This window comes from Strix uralensis, chromosome 11, assembly GCF_047716275.1.
Source record: "Strix uralensis isolate ZFMK-TIS-50842 chromosome 11, bStrUra1, whole genome shotgun sequence".
In the NCBI taxonomy this organism is placed as follows: domain Eukaryota; kingdom Metazoa; phylum Chordata; class Aves; order Strigiformes; family Strigidae; genus Strix; species Strix uralensis.
The window spans coordinates 25,197,393-25,215,599 of NC_133982.1; the positions used below are offsets into that span (position 1 = coordinate 25,197,393).

An 18,207-nucleotide genomic window follows, 5' to 3' on the forward strand; every position below is an offset into this window, starting at 1 on the left:
GAATTTGTAATTAGCTGAAGTTTCATAAATGGATCCTAAACCATAGAAAACTATCACCTTGTGATGTTCCCAACACTCTCATGATATGAGAAACCTTAAATCTCATAGTTCTCAAACAGCAACAAAGGCAAAGGCAATGTACTTTCTTACATCCATGGAGCTACACTGGTTCTGGAAAGAACATTATGAAAATAAAACAAAGATCATGACCATCTCCAATAAGTACAGCCTGCTGGTCCACAATTTCAAGCAATTTTGAAACCTCTCTAGAACTCTCCAAAGATTCTTTATTCTACATAAAAATAAACTTGTAGTTAACCACAAGAAAACACCCCTTAATTGACAAACCCTTAAAACAAATGCCCCCAAAACGTAGCAGCTGAGCACAAAATTTCAGCTTGAGATACTCAATAGAATGGATTGGCCATAAAACCAAAGAGACTCAGAATAAAAGCCATGGAAGTACGAACATGAATTTAGACACCTTAAAGTCTAAATTCAGATGATCGGAAACTTGGATACATGAGGAGTCACCTATGACTAACAGAAGAGATTTGGAGTCAGTGAAACAAGTAGACTCTAAAATGCACAGTCCAAGCGTAGGAGCATTCTCATTTCTGAAATTCACAGTCTCATTGGTTCCCCTGCTCTCACATAATAAAATTATGTATATTCTACACACACATACAGAGCTCAAATCATGAGCAGCTGTCTTCCCAGTGATCTATCATGCTTTCTTACAACCAGAGAGTTACCCCCACAACTTCTTTGGCTAAGCAGTACTGAAACTTAGCTGGAATCTTTTGCCGAACATCCCTTTTTATGTCCGCCCCCAACCAAAAGTAACCTTTCCTAAGATGACTGTAACTTCAAGCATTTCTAGAAAACAACTTTTAAGTGGCTAAAGGTACCTTCCAGCCACTCAACTGAACCACACCCAGCACTATATAGATCTATTTTACAATCAAAATAATAGAAAGGCTTTTTCCACCTTTTTTTTTTAAAAGAACTCCAGCTTTTAGCAGAGATTCCCCACCTCATAAGATATAACTAAGTAGAGCTAATGATTCATTCAGCACAATTGTCCCCCAAATATCTGATTGCATGAGCATTTATTGGGAAGGTATATGTGAATAGATAGAGAGAAGAAATGCTGCCTCTACAGTATGGTGTTTTACACTGTTAACGACTGAATGGGAAAGGAAAGATGGTGACGTTCATGTTAGTTGACACTGTCTCCTGTTTCTCACCTGTAAAGTGGGGTTAGCAATTAAGACAGCTATATAACAACTTACTATTATTTATCATGAGTAGAGAAGTATTATTACGCACAAAGCTGCACAGTTACAAATGCTTAGCAGAGTAGCAGAAACAAACATTTATTTTCTTGTCAGAACAACTTCCAAAACAAAGGTAATATAGAATTTGCTAATCAAGCAATGTTGCTCTGCAACTGCACGCCTTTTAAGAACCCATAATGCAGTGACACTCAATGTCCTAAAAATAACAAAAAAGAGACAGGTTAACATACAAATGAAATCTTAATTCTTTGACCATAAGCTAAACTGGTTACACCATGCATATGCATGCTCTGTCATTGCAGATGTGGTCCAATATGTTACAATATTCATGTTATGTTGTAGCTGTTGGGACCATCGGGGATATTTAATATTGAGTCAGGCAGGTTTACCTGCATGGTTTAGTACTGGTTCATATGTTATGAGTTTTCCACATAAGAAACTTTTCTGAGATCCTCACACAAATGGAAACAGGATGCCATGATGCCAGTTGTTTCTACATCAACTATTTAGACAAAGCTGGCAAATCTGTATGTAGCTTACAAGTGTTTTAACTGCACGCCTGAAACTTAAAAAATTTCTGTAGCAAAGCTGTAAAAGAACCAAATAATAATATTCCAAATGAGCATTCAAAAGAGGTATAATTCATGTAACTTCAAATTGAAGTGTCAATCTAGTGTAATGTCTGGGAAATTCTTAAGAGAACATTTCCAAAAACCATGAAAATCTGCAATCATATTCCAGTTTTGTTGTTGCTGGAAACCTGAATGAAAGTGAAATCGTCACAGATTCAACTTCCTCTGAAATGCAACAGCACGTTCGCAATGTAAACACAAACCCACTATGCTGGTTTGAATGCTGCTGTGTCAAAACAGAAATAAGTCCTGCAAGAAAAACCTGGAGTAGGTAACTGATGGTTGAAGTTGAACAGCAGCATTCAAGATGGAACATGGCTTCTGTCAGAAGAAAAAAAAAGTAGCAAAAAGAACGAGACTTTAGAGTACTGAGTAAGCGTGCAGATGCTCAATCACAAAATAAGAGACAATGGATGACAGGATCCTTGCCATTATTAGAATACCACAGTGGTTGCAGAAACTCACTATCACCAAAACTGTTACTGTTTGAATACTGAAAGTGAAGACGACAAAAATACCAGTACAAATGGATTAATCTTAGAGAGTTTGATTATGCAGAAAAAGAAAGAGCTGCAAATCAAGAAACAGCTTGCATTCATCAAAAATAATCTCTTATGACTAGGAGGTTATAACAGTGACTGATCGCAGGGTAAGATTAGCTCTATCTATTAGGTTGCTTGGAAGCTAGTAAATCAGATTCAACCAAGACACATATCCACTGTAAGCAGGAGGTTGAGTTTGGAGGAACACTAGATGTTCATCATGACAAAAGGAAAGCTCATCGTATATCCAGACAACCTGTTGATGGATAAACTTGTCATAGATAATCTAGAACTAAAGATGAAGTCAGAAGCAGTGAAATCAAAAGCAGCAGATGTCTCAGCAGCTTGAGTAGAGCACCCTTGAAGATGAGAGATGATACCAAAAGAACAAGGTGTGAATGAACTGTAGCTGCTCCACCCTCAGAATCAAGGCTCAATAAACGTATCTGCTTCCATCACGTGCTTTCCTCCTACAGTATTTAGGAGCAAAAAGAAGCTTAGCTACCAGAGCAAAGCAGCTAATAAATTCCCTTGGCCAAGATTCGGTTTTGCAGTTACATGCGACAGAAGACATCCAAAGCATATTTTGCCACTGTACACTGTAAAGTTACTGGCAGACAAAAATGCAACTCATTTGAATATTCAATAGATCGGGTCTTGTATGTTTTAGTGAACACCCAAAGAGAATGACAAAGCCCTTTAGTTTCAGAAGCTAGGATCAAGTTCAGAACAAAATGGGCTTTGATGTCAACACATTTACACCATAATTTACACACTACTCTAGCTTGGGATGATATCGATAGGTTTGAGCAGCAAAGAAACACTGCAAATGAGCAGCAAAGAAACACTGCATCACATAAGTGAAACTCCTGGTAAGCCTCTCTTCAAAGGCATATAGCCCCCAAAAAGCTGCAAGTCAATGCTGCAAAGCAGAGAACATTATCACAGGAGGGCCTTTGCCAGACTACAATACTGGGAGAAAAGACCAGACCTGCTGCCTAAAAGATGCAAGAAGAGAATACCACAGCTTCAATGCATGAAGAAAAAGGAAAAGGTCTGGTCAGATCCTTGTTCGCTTACATACCAAAATAATCCCAAGCTGGACTGGGTTCAATTTTCTGGTCCACAATGATGTATCAGTGAGCCAAGGCAGTATAGGATACCTGCTCACTTTCAACTCCCCTGCAACAAAAATGTCTGCTGTCAGTTCATTTAAAAATATGTTAATTGTTGCGCAAAGCAGAGAGTTGAGCATTAGAAGAGTACTGGCATAGTTATTAAGCCTTATTCCCTCTGCACAAGGTGGGTCACTAAACAAACAAGGTGACTTTATGTAGAGTAACAATTTAAAAAGCAATTTCTGCTGGAACATCTCCAGCTAGGTTATCTGTATTACTAATGGCAGGATTCTGGTCCAAAGACAGTCTCATCAACACTATGCGGAGCTCATGGAACATGTCTGGTCATTAGCAATAAAGATGAGTTTTACAGCACTTACAGACAGTGATATATAATAAAAGATACCAAAAGATACCATCTAAGAGATGCAAGAGAAGATCCAAAAGTGTTCAAGATAGTAATTGTGAGTCATTGTTTCCAGTGATGAAGTGATTCTGAAGAGCCCCATAAACAAGTCATACCTCACTTGAATTACAGGTCAAAGAATGGAAAGAAACATTCATAGATTACTGAGAAACTACACAGCAAAAGTTACGAATATTGTCTGCAAGTTCCTCCTCTTCCAAAGCAAAACACAGAGTACTATGAAGAACCATCCCACAAAAAGATGAACATTTTTATGTGTACTCTGTACTGCAAATAATGAATTAAAAAATCTGCTACACAGGTATACTCATGCTCTTAGGTTTAGCAATAATATATTCTTGTCCAAAGTATCAGAGAATTAGTATATGGACTAGGACAAGATTTACTGAAAGTAATGAAGTCTGTGAGCATGACAGTTTCAAAAAGCACCACCACATATTGTCACCTCATGCAGTACCAGTAACCAATCTCATGCCAACATCAGAGCTCTCAAAATTAATGGCTATCTGCATCTGTCCTAATCTAACAGCTCACAGAAACAAACCTGCACATATTCTTGACTCCACTTCAAATCTTTTCAGTGCTCACCCATCTGATTTTAAGTAATACATACTTTGTATATCCATCATTCTTAAATATTTTCATGTAACATCTCTGTAATATATTCAAGACAGCCAGGTCCTTGTGCAGTACTGACAACAGCCTGTCACAACTGTACCTCTTTCTCCATCATTCAATACATCTATAACCTTTCCTTACATATAGTTCAGCAAGTATTAATTCCCAACACCTAATGCTAGCTCCAAATAGAAAAGCTAAAGTTTTCACAGGTATCACAGCTCAACACTTTTTCCATTGTTTGAGTTTCACTGAAATCTAAATTGTTAAAGGACACAAATCACCCTGGATTAATGAAGAGAATACAGCTCACTCTCCTAGTTGACTCTTTCCAGTATTTTGTTCAGTTTCAATATTCTGTGCTCCAAAATCAGAAATTTCATTTTTTAAATGGCTTTCTGGAATGCTTTCCCAAATTAACTGCCTTCCTCTATTCATTCCTGCCAGAATATCTCAAATTCTTTTAATAATGTCTATCAGTCATCTTATCAGACCACCAGTTTTACTCAACTGTATCACATGCTCAACAGTTACTAGTTGAAGTTTGAAGTTTATAGCATATACTTTGCTCCACTAATACTCTTCGCCAAAGAAAAGTATTTCTATGTTTGGGTGAGATGACAGATTATTCCAATACCCCCTCTTACTGGTCACTTCATAGAAGCTAAGAAAGAAAATACTTAATAGATATGAAATAACCTATTGGGGATATTTCCAAAACTCAGTGAAGGCTGATTTATGCTTAGAGGCCTAAGAACTTCTTGTGTTGTTGGAAGAGTTCTCATCACACATAAGTATCTAATGCCTTTTAGAATCCTGCTATAGGCTAGGACTCAATGACACCTTGTTACGTGAGTGTTAAACTATTTTCTTCCATCTTTTAAAATACCTTTCTTTACACTCTGACATTTTTATTCCTGTGTTCTGAAATGGTTTAGAGAGAACTCAAATGTTTGATTCAACTGGCACACCCCTGAACCTTCAATTAAGGCATAAGTAGGCTCACAAGCTACACTGTAAAGCCTCAGGTACTGTTTCAGGATAATCAGAGATAGTTTGGCACATCTCATTCTTCTAAGGCTAAAAAAACCCCCAAGCAAACCCTGCAACACAATCGCCACAATATTGCAGGTTCTTTTTCAAACCCTTAAAAAAACCTGAAAGCCAAAATCCCAGTATTAATTTTTCTTTGAAAGTCAGAATGAAAATTTAATACAAAACAGTATACCTTTGCCATATAAATAATATTGTTTTGAAAATAATTTCTAAATATTTATAAAAGATTAAGAATGAATTTGTCCTACTTCAGTAAAGGTCTCTTAAAAAAATTTATATTAATATTACATAAAGAACATAAACCACTCATTTAGTAGTATTAAAAGCAAGTTGAAGTAGCAGTTTCACTATGTCTAGACTTAGAAGTCATGATTGAGAAGTTCTAATACTGCAGGAATTATTTATGCCTCTCTGGCCAAACTGAACAAAAACCTGGTTCTGATTTCAGCTGCAGTAGGTAATCATTTTCTCTCTTATTCTTGTGGTTGTGGACATGGTAAGGGCAAAAAGCACCAGTGAAGTAAGGGTCTACGTTCATCCATACATTTCAAATTCTATGAATTTCAAAAGAAACCCAAGTTCAAAGTGCAAATTTTGGCCATCTGTCACTAAGTTAATAGAAACATTGAGCAGTAAAACAAAACTTACTCAGATACTTGTTCAGCAGTTGGGATATCTACAGAAACTGAAAATAAAAACAAAGAACATAATTAAAAATATTTGAAAACTTAGAAATACAGAAGTACTCACTTTCAAATCAAAGTACACAGAAATAATGATAATGCACCCAGAAAGAGGTTTGCAATAACACAGACATCCACACACAAGTATTTATATATATATACACACTATATAAAAAAGACATTATCTGTACTCACCTTTCTCTATAACAACTTGACAAGTATGAGAGTGGCTTTCACTCAGATGTGTGGCCATGCTGTCTAAGCCAGAAACATCAGTCAGGAAATCACAGTTAAGACACACTACAGTCACACCTCTAGAGAAGAGACATTAAAAAGGCAGTATAAATACAACATGGCTGTGAAAAGTTTTCTTAACTTTCAGCAACTGGACAGATTATACAGAAATAATTAATATTTCCTGCAACTTCAGATGACTCACAAAAACATATTCTTACTTTTTATACTGCAGCTAGCACCTGGAAATCTGTATCAATGACCAGGGTATCTCCATGCTGGACGCAGTACAAAGAAAACCACTTTAGACATAAATTTATCTGTAAAGCATGAGTTTCTCTAGTTTGGTGGGGTTTGTTTGTTTGGGTTTTTTGTTTTGGGTTTTTTTGTTTGTTTTCCTCATGCCCCCCCCCCCCCCCCCCCTTTTGCACATTATGATTAAAAAATAAAGAAATAATAATATTTTTAAAAACTGCCCAGAGTTAAGAAAGATGTTAATAAATGTGGACAAATAACAAATGTTTGTCACTGAATCAAACATTGCTAATGGAAGAGGTAATGCTTTTATTTCCGGGCTCCTTCTAAACTGTGGAAGCCTAGAAACTCAAGAGGCTCCAATCTCATTTAACTAATCAGTTCACTATCAGAAAGTAAAAACAATGATCTGTAACTGAAAAAAGCTGGATTACCGTAGCTCTTCTGAATGCTTCTTATAGATCCAAAATCTTTTACTTGGACGAGCACTGTGAAAACTAAATACAAGAAAACATTACCACTTAGACTGGTTTTTTTTGAGTACATTACTCCACACATCCCCTACTCTGTATGTGGTACTGCAATTTGCTTATGACAATGCATGAAAATAGAAGGCTCAATTACTGACCTGCATTATTCCAAAACATTAAATTGCTGAAAGCTTACAGGTTTGTGAATCTCAGCTCTAGTTCAAAACACTGTCTCTCTTGTAAATAACTAGTTTAGGAGGGCCAAGGCTTAAATTTGTCAGCACAGTCCTGCAAGAACATAGTTACATCATTTCCATCAGCAGTTTAGCTCTTGCAGCACCATGGTTGTAGCTATACAGTGCTCCACAGAGGCTGCAAAACTTTGAACTCATGCTTCCTAATGAGATGGCTTCAAATTTTCAGACAACCTGTAAATTCTCATATGCAGATTAAGAATGTGCCAACACTGTACTCCCGTACGAAACAAAAAGCGAGAAGCTGATGTACGGGGGCTGTTACTGCAGAAACAGCCTCCCTCCTCACCATCCCTTGTTCCTCACACTCACCAAAAAAGGTGATGATAGGTGCTGCAAGGGGTCAAGGTAGCGGGAGCATTAGTACACCAAGGAGACAGAGGACAACAGACAGGCTGTTTTACTGCAGGGTTGAATTTGACAACACCCAGAACATGGGCAACAGTAGCAACAGTTTACCTTAGATTCCCCTCTCCCCTTCCCAGTAAACTTACTCTTGCACAGCCACAACTATGCACATTAATTTTTATTATTTAAGCATGCAATCAGTAGATTATATGCATAAAAGCGTGTAACTATTTCAGCCTAGGACTTACATGAGCATTGAAATTAATATGAATAGGTCAACATATAAAATATATACAATAACTTGTAAAGACTCGGGTCATAAATTCCAAGAATTCTAGCATTCAAAAATGTCAAGGTATTTTATATGTACATGTATTCAAAAAGACAATTGCATTCTGTTTTTTTCCCCACAACTTGGCTTGTTCAGGGCACAGGATTAACAAATAGGTTCTCAAAATTTTCTTTTCCTGTCACTGCTACGTGACCTGTGTCTAATTATTGCATAGTATAATACTATTGCTCTGAAAACTAATGCATTTGTTTTCTTAGCAGGCTTCTTTACAGCTGTCATCACTAACATTCTACACTGTCTCAAAATCAGTGACAAACCTCCTGCAAAATGAGACGTTATTTTTACAGATGACCAGAGGTAGTATATGAAAAAGTATCCCCTTGACTATGCTATTTGAGACATCCTTTACATAGTATTCTGAGCACAGATTTCATCAGCAATAACTGTGGCTGTATGCATTCAGCACTTGTAAAATCAGATGAGGTATTCAATCTGAAACCCAGAAGCACGCAACAATTAGTCATTATTTAAGTCTGGCTGAAATGGTTATGGAAGATGCCATAGAAACTCTGAAGCAAAGATAGAACACTGCCTGAACCACTGGGTTTTTACGGCAAAACAAGAACATGGGTTTAGGCCCTCATTACAAAGTAAAAATCCTTACACATTTCCCTGCCAGTCCTACGACCCAGTTCAAAATTCAGCTAATAGAAAGGCTTAGCACACCCTATATGAACTTAGGAACTATTTGATAACCCAGTCAAAACTTCGAAGAGTTCTTACCTCATCATGTGATTCACATAGGCTTTGCTACAGCTAGTGTTGTATCTGCATAAGCTACAGTGGACATAAGCAGGAAAATGGCTTGCAAAATCTTTTATTTCCGAGTAACACTCAATACATTTGTGAGCTCCCAAACGATACCTAACAGTAATATGAAAAAGTTAATAGTCAATACCAACCCTTTAAGACAAGATAACTATTACAAACTTCTTGTTTTAAGTCAGTAGCAAGCCTGTCTACATTAGGTGAAAAAATGAAGAACTTAAAAATGCATCAGTTAAATACTTATGGGTTATGTTAGCACACGTGAAAAATGCACAGAAAAAACCCTTTGGTTTTCCTGTCACCCCTGATATTCCCCACAAGCTTTGAAATATCTACAAAGCAAGAATGTAATCCTCTTCTCCCCCAATTCTGCTGGCCGTTTTTGGATGTCTCGGCTACACACTGTGAGCGTTAGCACCTTAGTGGAAGGGAGACAGATACAATCTCTGACAAAGAAAATTGCTAACTCATCTTAGCCAATGAAATTACATTCTAGTCCATAAAAAAACCTATTAAATTATTAATAAAAGGATAGCAAACCCCAGGCAAATTATAAGTAAATATAAGGACAGCATTCTCCTAACAGCTTGCTTTTACTTTCTCGATTTTGTTTTGGTAGCTCCCAAATTAAGGTATCTCCTAGGACAGACAAGACTTAACCTTTTAAATAACAGGTTCAAATAAAACCCTTAAAAAAATGGAAGGAGGAAAAGACTTTCCCCTCCATAAGAAAACTTGCAAAGAACACCCAGGCAGACATATTCCCCTCTACAGGTCAATTTTAAACATAAATCTGCCTAATGAGTCAGTATTTCAAGAGTCTGTGGCTCTGTGCAGAGAAAAATTCTAAGTTTAGCACAGAAAAGTTTCCAGAACATCCGTTCTTCCATCATAAAGTACTCTACCACCAACAAAATTGGTGAATGAAGATACAGAATTATAATCACAGTACCAGTATGTGAAAAGCTTATGTGCCTGATTTTTCTGCAAAACTGCAATGACAAATCTTCTGTATTGCAATATTAGAAGTTATCGAAAGATAATTAAATGATTATTTATATTCAAAGTATACTTAAAGATATGTTTAATACTAATATTTTACCTTAAATTATGCAATGCTGTATTTGTAACTTCTTTTTTTTTTTTGCTATTGGTCCATGCATTTTGCTTCCTTGATGTAGTTGATTTTGATTTAGCTTTTGACTTATTTGTATTAGATTTGTTATGATTTTTAGTGGTTGTATTTTTAGCTTTAGGTGATAACTGAAACGTGGAAGTGCTTGTACTAACAGAAGATGTAGCTGATGATCCTGATTGAAGAGATCCAATAGATGCTCGAATAGTCACCTACAAGTATGAAATTGAAAAAAATTTTTAGATTTAAGCTTTCTAAGTTCCCATTTCTATTTTTCTCAAAGTTTAAGCCACTTTAGGACAAAAATTATAGCATAAGAAACACTCCTCAGTAAAGACTGCTTTGAGAAATACGAAAGAGTAAACCTAACCTCAGTCTACTGGATGCTTAAAAAGCTGTTTTGGTGGAAATCGCCATGACAAAACACACTGCTCTCTTTTCAGACCTGCAACTGACTACATCCTGCTTTCTTAAAAAAAATGTAGCTATGGAAAATAAACAGAAGGATCAGATCAATTAGCCTTACTAAGAATAATGTCAAACAATCCTATCAGTGCCTGGATTTAAGAAAAGCCCTGTGTCTTATTGCCTCATGATTAGCCAATTTACTTCCTTCAGATATTTTTGCTCCTCATCCTAGACCCCCAAGGACTAATTCTGGTTTCTGACCTCTCACCTGGCATTACTGCACTCCCTTGTCTTGCCCTTAAATCCAGTTTTTCCAGTTTTCATTTGCAGCATGACTCCGAATTATACTTCTTGCCCATAATCGTAGTTTAGAAGCACCTCATGTTCTAAACCTGGTTCCAAGCTCTTCAGTCTCATCATCTACATTCTGTCCAGGTCTACTAACACTGAAATTATAACATAATCTAAGCTTTTATTAGATCACGAAGACCCTGAAATCTTCAGAAAACTGAAGTATTGTTACAGACTAGAGCATCAAAGCTTTAAATTCTGCCAAGCAACACAGTCAACATCAACCTCAGTCATTTTTCCTTCCTGATTCCACAGCCAATGAACTGTGAAGAGCTGATCAAAATGTTAATTTTCTTCTTCCTTTCAACTGAAAGGACATATATCTTCACACTTCATTAAAAGAAATGCAGGAGAAAGTCCTGAAATCTACAGAAAAATCCTAGTCTAAGTGGTTCCTTCTCGAGAAACAGAAGAATGATTTAAGGATAGCCTAAGTGTTCTGAGAAGACCCAAGTTTACTTCACAAAACACTTAGCAGAAATTGTGGGGATTTTTTTCCTCTTCAAATGCTGGAACTAAAAAAAAAACTTGGTAAACTCAGTATTAAGCACATATTGTCCACGGAGGAGTAGGTCTTGCGCTCTAAGATTTTTTTGCCACCACTTTCCACAGGTTGAAAATCTTTCACAAAAAATGATGCAGACCAACATCCAAAAATGATGCAGACCCTCTGACCAACATCCAGACTATCTCCTTTTCTCTTAGCACAAGAAGGGATAAATGAGAGGAGGCAAATTAACCAAGAGGTTAATTTCAAGAAAGCAGCAACACTGACTGAACTACACATGAATGGAAGAATAGGAAGAGAGAGAGGACCACCACAGATCACCAGAAAGAAGTCATAAACTGTGCCTGGCAATTCTTGTAACAGGAGTATTTTTTAGAGTTTTAGTTTTAGAGGTAGCAAAAAACCCAAAACCAAACAAAACTGTGCTCTGGAAAAGAAAGAAGAGCACTTCTTTCTATTCCATCCCTTTCTCTACCAGTAATTTTTTTTCCTTTGTCCCCTCTAATTTTTCTGTATGAACACTTACCTTTGTTCCAGGAGGCAATCCTTCTAACTGTTTGGGTTTCCTAAATGTTCGGTGATGCTGAGTCTTGTGATCCATTTTTTCTTTGCATGTCAAAAATTGCAGTCTGCACTTAGTGCAACGATATATTCCTTTTTTCTTTTAAGAATGGAAGACAATCTACAGTAAGCATAATGTCATGACAAACAATACTCCAGCCCTAGTTTGTCTCAAGCAATGGTCATCCAGTTTCTAAAACATCAACTGGACAAACTTGTAATATTGTACAAAGCCAAGACACTGTGTAGGAATTAAAGAAAGAATATGTAAATACTTGAAAATGCAAGGCAGTGTCATTACTAAGGAGGATGAATCAGGTTACCAGTTACAGGAAGACACAATACTTCATAATCTTTTTCTCTCCTTGAATTAGTGAAAGGTTAGATAGTAACCTCAAGAAAAGCAGAACACATCACTACACCTTAATGAAGAAACCAAACAGCAGAGATATTCTTTCAAGGATATTCAGAGATTTTTTTTTTTTTAAACAGGGAGTTGTTGTCACACAAACACATGACGAAGTCTAGTAATTCTCTTAAAGACTTATCAAAAGAAGCAGTCACAATTCTTCTACCACGTTTTATTAACTCTTCTTATCCAGTAACAACCATACAAATCAATTACACCTTTTTTTCCAGAGATTCATTACATATATATCATATTTTTCTAGTGTTAAGGATAGAAAATATTTGCTTACCTGATGCCTCATGTAATGATGCATATACGGTGCTCCAATTTTAATTACTTTGAGGCAAAACGGGCATAGCAAGTGTTTTGTATTTTCATGAACTGTTCTAAAATGTGTTTCTACATCTGAAAAAGCTGAGGATCTGTAGTTGCATACCTAAAACAAGAAGTTTGACTTTCTTGTTAAAAGTTTATTGACAGTAAAGACAGGGGGGTGGTGTAATCTGAATACAAAACAGTCATTCTGAGATACCTGGCAAACATACGGCATTTCACCTGGCTTATGATTGTCCTTCATATGTTGCAGAAGAACTTGCTCTGTTTCAAAGGATAATTCGCAGATTTTACAAATTGCTAGAACAAGTGAAAAATGAGAAAAAAGAAATTTGTTTGGGGTCATAAGGAGATAAATTATAATATGTATGTATATGTGAACTGTATATATCTATAAAGGTAAAGCAATTTAACGATTATTCTACTCTTCAGAAGGAATTCCATGTACAATTTCAGGAAGCAAGGAGTGCAAGGTCCTTAAACAACATGAATTCTTGCAGCTTTCAATTAAAAAGCCAAAATGCTTTTTAAGTTTTTTTTTCCCCACACACATTGCCCTAACATAAATGAGTGCTAAGCTCCTATTTTAAATCTCAAGGTTATTGCTCTTGAAGTAAAATAGCTTTATTCTGAAGTTAAAAACCAGCGAAGTCAGAAAATATCTAAAAAATTTAGGTTACAGAAGAGTTCAGTGTGTTACAATCCAACTTACTAGATGACTCGTAAGGCGTGTGTGTACTTTCAATGTGGCACTGCAGCTGGAAAGGGGTGGGAAACTGACGGTAACAGTGCTGGCAGGTGGTGTGGCTTTCCCAGCTTTCACTGCTCTGCTTCTCAAGCTCCAAGTGATGTTTCATGTGGTTCATAAACCTTTAAGCGACAGCAAAAAGGTGAAAAAAACCCTATGTTTTAACATCCACTACACATGACACATCACAAGCAAGATGTACAGGATTCTTTAGAAACTTTATTCTGTAATGACTTCTCAATTTAAAAAAAACATTTAAGGAAAAAAAAGGCAACAAAGTTAAGCAAGCTGACTATGCCAGAAATCATCTTTCAAAGCTTAACAAGAAACCTTGACTATTATAAGGAATATGCAAGTTATCTGAAATATATTCTAAGACTAAGCAGTCTATTGCATTTTTCATGTTTGCTTAGACAAAATTCTTGCCTTGAAATAAAGAGAAATGAGCAAAGGCAACAACCACAAAAACGCATCAGTTGTTCACACTTCACCACCACCAGTCTCAAAGCCACATTCTGAAACAAGTGTAACTTTAGCTCTGCTGAAAACTATTAAGTAGCAAGAACATATCTGCAATTAGGTCATTATAGCTTTACTTGAAAGCACCTCCATCCAAACCTGGCAAGGTTCCAGGAGCTTTCTTTGTATGAAGCATTTAGAACTGAAGTTGAAGTCCTTATGAAGGACAGTTATCAAAGAATGCCACTAGACAGCTGACAAGCATGAGTATGAGCAACTTGGTGGTATGTTACCACCTTTTCCTCATTAGTATGTCCACCTATCTGTAGTAGGAACCTATTTTGGCTGAAAAGCCTAGGTACCCATGACAACATTGGGCAGGTCAGAGTTACTGGTGGAACAGCACAAGGACAGGTTAGCTGTACAACCCACTACTGTTAAACTTCAAAAACTGTTCTATTTTGAATGTGCTTCATTTCAGTACAGCCAGAGGAACTAGGTCACACTCACAAAAGGAATATAGCTCTCAAAGTGGTGACCTTGGAACCGGAAAAAACAAATGAGAAAGGAGAGTAGTTGCCTGAGCTCAAGCTTCTAATATCATGCAGTTGCTTAAAAAAAAGCAAAAAAAAAAAAAAGACCTAACTGAAGATATCCAGGTACCTATGCAGAAGAAAGGAATTGACACCAGTACTGCATGTTATCCTAACATTATTTCAATGGTGTGTTCAACTATAGATCTTTTAAAGGAAGAAGGGGACTACCCTGATTAATTACTTTGTGCTTTTCTGAACTAAGGTCCAGAAAACTTCCTCTAAAAGTACAGAGATACTAAGTATCTATTTTGTCCACTATAAATGGTTAAAGGTGTAAAATACACCTTGGAATAAAAATTCTGAGGTTACAGAACTATGGTATACAGCCACAAAGTTACAGCAAAAATCACTATCACTGAAAGTCAACTCTAGAGAAATTAAAAGAAAAAATGAAGTGCTCGTTTTTAATGACCTGCTGTGGAACACACAGGCACCACAGCACCAATAGCATACAGTATAACACTGAGTAGAAACCAGTGCCTGAAAAACAGTTTTTAAAATAAACCCAGTATCTTAATAAAGCATTCTTTCTGTGGACTACTTCTCATGCTACTGCAAGAAAGCCTTATTTGAGAAGTATTATGCGTACAAAGACAGAAGAAAAACCTCTTGGACCTATCAAGCAGTTTACTGCTCTTAAGAAGTTAAATTGCAAGGGAAGAAATGCCATAATTAACAAGAACTATAAAATCGTGAGAGTAAACTCTTTTGAAGTCTAAGAACATACAACATTTTCAAGCTGCTTAAGACAAATTACTGGCACTTTTACTGAGGATTTACACATACTTAATGATTAATAACAAATATAATGTTTGTGATTACATGAAACTTCTGGTTTGTGCAGTAATATGGGTCTAATGTTAGCATAAACCTGTTAATTTTAACTTGCAGACCGTGCCCTTTGAAGAAAGTCCATTTTTCAGTTTTACATTCTGCTACTTCAGCTTCCCTTGAAGAATGCATATAATGAAGTTCAATGACCTTAACTTCCAAAGAAACAATGACATGAACTTGTCTACCTATTAAAACAGCTTACTGAAGTTTTTTGCAGCATTTGAAGGTAAAATTATTCCATCAAAATAACAGATGTTACATAAGTAAACCACCAACTATTAGTCATTGTGCATCCCTAAAGGGAATTAACACTCGCATCTACTGATATCACCATCAATCCAGATGGCAAATTGTAAAATACTTTGTGTTGCCCTTTCTAACCCCAAAGTCCTACAACTGCTCTCCTTAAAACTCTACTGTTTATGTTAGACACCATTAAAATTCGTACTCTAATCTGAACAGGTTAAGTTACGGCCATACATGCATACTGAAATTTCTGTTCAGTCACCCAATATTATCAGTTTTCAAGAAGAAAAAAAAAAATTCTATTTGAGACACAAATTTTTAATGCACGAAACTAAGTGCTATGGGCTGTAGGGATTAACAAACAATTGAGGAAGGGAGTTCAAATACCTTATGTTATTTTTAAGAACTTTCAAACAACTGAAGCACTTAAATGTTGTATGAGTCTTCTGCTCCTGTTGCACCTGCTGGGTGTCACCTTCATGTTTCCCATAATAAAAGTCATTAACCAACATAATCAATTTTCCTTTCTCAGATTCAGCAGTCTTGCTTGTTGTGCTTGAACATTCTGTTTTGACCATTCCCAGGAAAAAGTTATTTACCATATCTGGACAACAATACTGGATGGAAAGAGGGGGGAGAAGACACAGACAGACACAAAGCTATCAGTATCTCTTACCAAACTGCATCAATGACAACACCATTTTAAAAACTGAAGCCCCTAGAGTTAGATACAAAGATCAGTTCTCCAGCACATCGACTTTATTCATATTCACATAAGGATTTTGAACAATAACTGATCTTTAAGTAGTGTTTAGGTAATAAAACACTATATATTATGAAAACTGAAAAGGGATTATTCTCATAGGTTCACGTAAAATGAATTTAAGCTAGAAAAGCAGCTTTTATGCAAGTATTTTGCTGACAAGCATAAGTTTACTGAGAACTTAATGGAAAGTTTTATCTTTTATTTCTTTGGAAAGGACATATGTTGAAACCTGCAGAAGTTCTTTCCAGCATTACTGAAAAATTCAGAAATCCTAAGTCACACAGCACACATTGTTCAAGCTTCTTTATGTCGAAGTGTACATAAATGCTTAACTCAATAGCTATACTATGAAACTTAACATTTAAAAAATATGAAACATTTCATACGGAAGATGCTATGAAGTTTCTAACAAAATCAGGATGTTTCAGAGGACAGGTACCTTTCTCCTGCTGAATAATGGCTTCTATTGTGCAGGACTACTTTCTATTTTAACTAAAAATGTAATTAAATAATACTAAGTAAAACCACTTCAATGGTTCTTCCATGCAGCTGATGTACTCAGTGCAAAAACTATTTTTTACAAATAATGACTAAAGATAAAACCCTTGATTTTCTTCCACTCTTACATATGCTTCTTAATTGTGATTTGAAGCTCAAGAGGACAGTAGCTACCATTTAGGGTATAAGCCCAGTAAATCAGAATGATCTGAGTTAACAGTAACTCAGAGCCTCACAGATTTCTATTACATCATAGTTCGTATTCCTTTTTGCACAGGTTATTCACATTGTCCATAGAATGGAAAGCCACTTCTCTGCCCCCTGAATTGGAATACACATGCCTGAGAATTGTATGAATCTTTGCTAAATATTAGTAATTATTTTCCAGGAAACAATGTTTCCAGAAGTTTCATAATGTTTCTGAGTAGTTTCATACGCAGACTAAGCAATGCTTAGTTTCTGAAAGCTTTGATTCTCACAATGTTCATATATGAGCCACAAATTAAGTTTTCCCCCTCAGCTTAACTTTTTTTAGCTATGAAGTGATGTATCAAGATAAAAAGGTAAGTTTACTCTGTCATCTTTGTCTCAGTAGCAATATAACATAGATGTGGGTCAACTGGCTGCCTATTATTATAGGCACTTACATTCATTAAATTCACCTGAATCTGGCCAATGGTTCAGGAAGTCACAGCTGTGGCAGAGAGAAATCATACAGACACAGCAAATATGCCTCAACTCATTGGAAAATAAGGAAAAAAGTGGCAAGATTAAGAGCTCTCCTACTCCATTCTTCCTCTCCATGACTGCAAGACATCGAGCATTTAGGCTCTGGTTGATCATAGCCAGAAGTCAGACTATCTTGACTATCTTCATATCAAACCATGGCACTTTCATAACCAAACACAAGCTCACGTAAGTTTGTTACAATGTTTACCAGCCCCCAAATATCTTACCTTCATATGATTTTTTAGAGGATCCATAAGATTGAAATGAATATTGCACTTTGGACAAGCTCGTGGAAAAGGTCCTCCATTTTTAATGGTGCTTGATGCAACATTTGTACCTGTAAAATTTAAAGTATGTTAAGATTCATAATACTCAATTTATTATTTTTCTAGCAAAATACGCTATTTCAAATGAAAACTATTACAAATGGTGTAGTTGTAGTAACCATAAGCAAGGTTTTACAACCATCTTAACTACCCTTCCTTTTTTCCAAACTGAGTTTGAGTTTGTTCATTTTGATATAGACCTATAAACAACTTTTACAAAATCTTAACTAATGAGGAAAAAA

The 18,207-nt window shown here is 36.1% G+C and overlaps 1 protein-coding gene across 15 annotated transcripts in view; it reads right to left on the reverse strand.

Moving 5' to 3' along the window:
- The window catches only part of ZNF280D (zinc finger protein 280D), a 53,996-nt gene that overhangs the window by 14,595 nt on the left and 21,194 nt on the right, over positions 1-18,207 (reverse strand). For 12 of the 15 annotated variants that reach the window (XM_074879900.1, XM_074879906.1, XM_074879904.1 and 9 more), the window contains 11 exons: positions 17,867-17,976; positions 16,034-16,263; positions 13,476-13,633; positions 12,963-13,063; positions 12,720-12,866; positions 11,987-12,121; positions 10,161-10,405; positions 9,014-9,154; positions 7,301-7,363; positions 6,573-6,691; positions 6,343-6,379 (listed from right to left, as the gene is read on the reverse strand). In XM_074879900.1, the coding sequence (XP_074736001.1) occupies positions 6,343-6,379; positions 6,573-6,691; positions 7,301-7,363; positions 9,014-9,154; positions 10,161-10,405; positions 11,987-12,121; positions 12,720-12,866; positions 12,963-13,063; positions 13,476-13,633; positions 16,034-16,263; positions 17,867-17,976 (1,486 nt within the window). Of the gene's footprint in view, positions 1-1,095; positions 1,498-3,559; positions 3,658-6,342; positions 6,380-6,572; positions 6,692-7,300; positions 7,364-9,013; positions 9,155-10,160; positions 10,406-11,986; positions 12,122-12,719; positions 12,867-12,962; positions 13,064-13,475; positions 13,634-16,033; positions 16,264-17,866; positions 17,977-18,207 lie in introns of those variants that run through there. The other 3 variants (XR_012630336.1, XR_012630337.1, XR_012630338.1) reach the window with 2 other exon arrangements.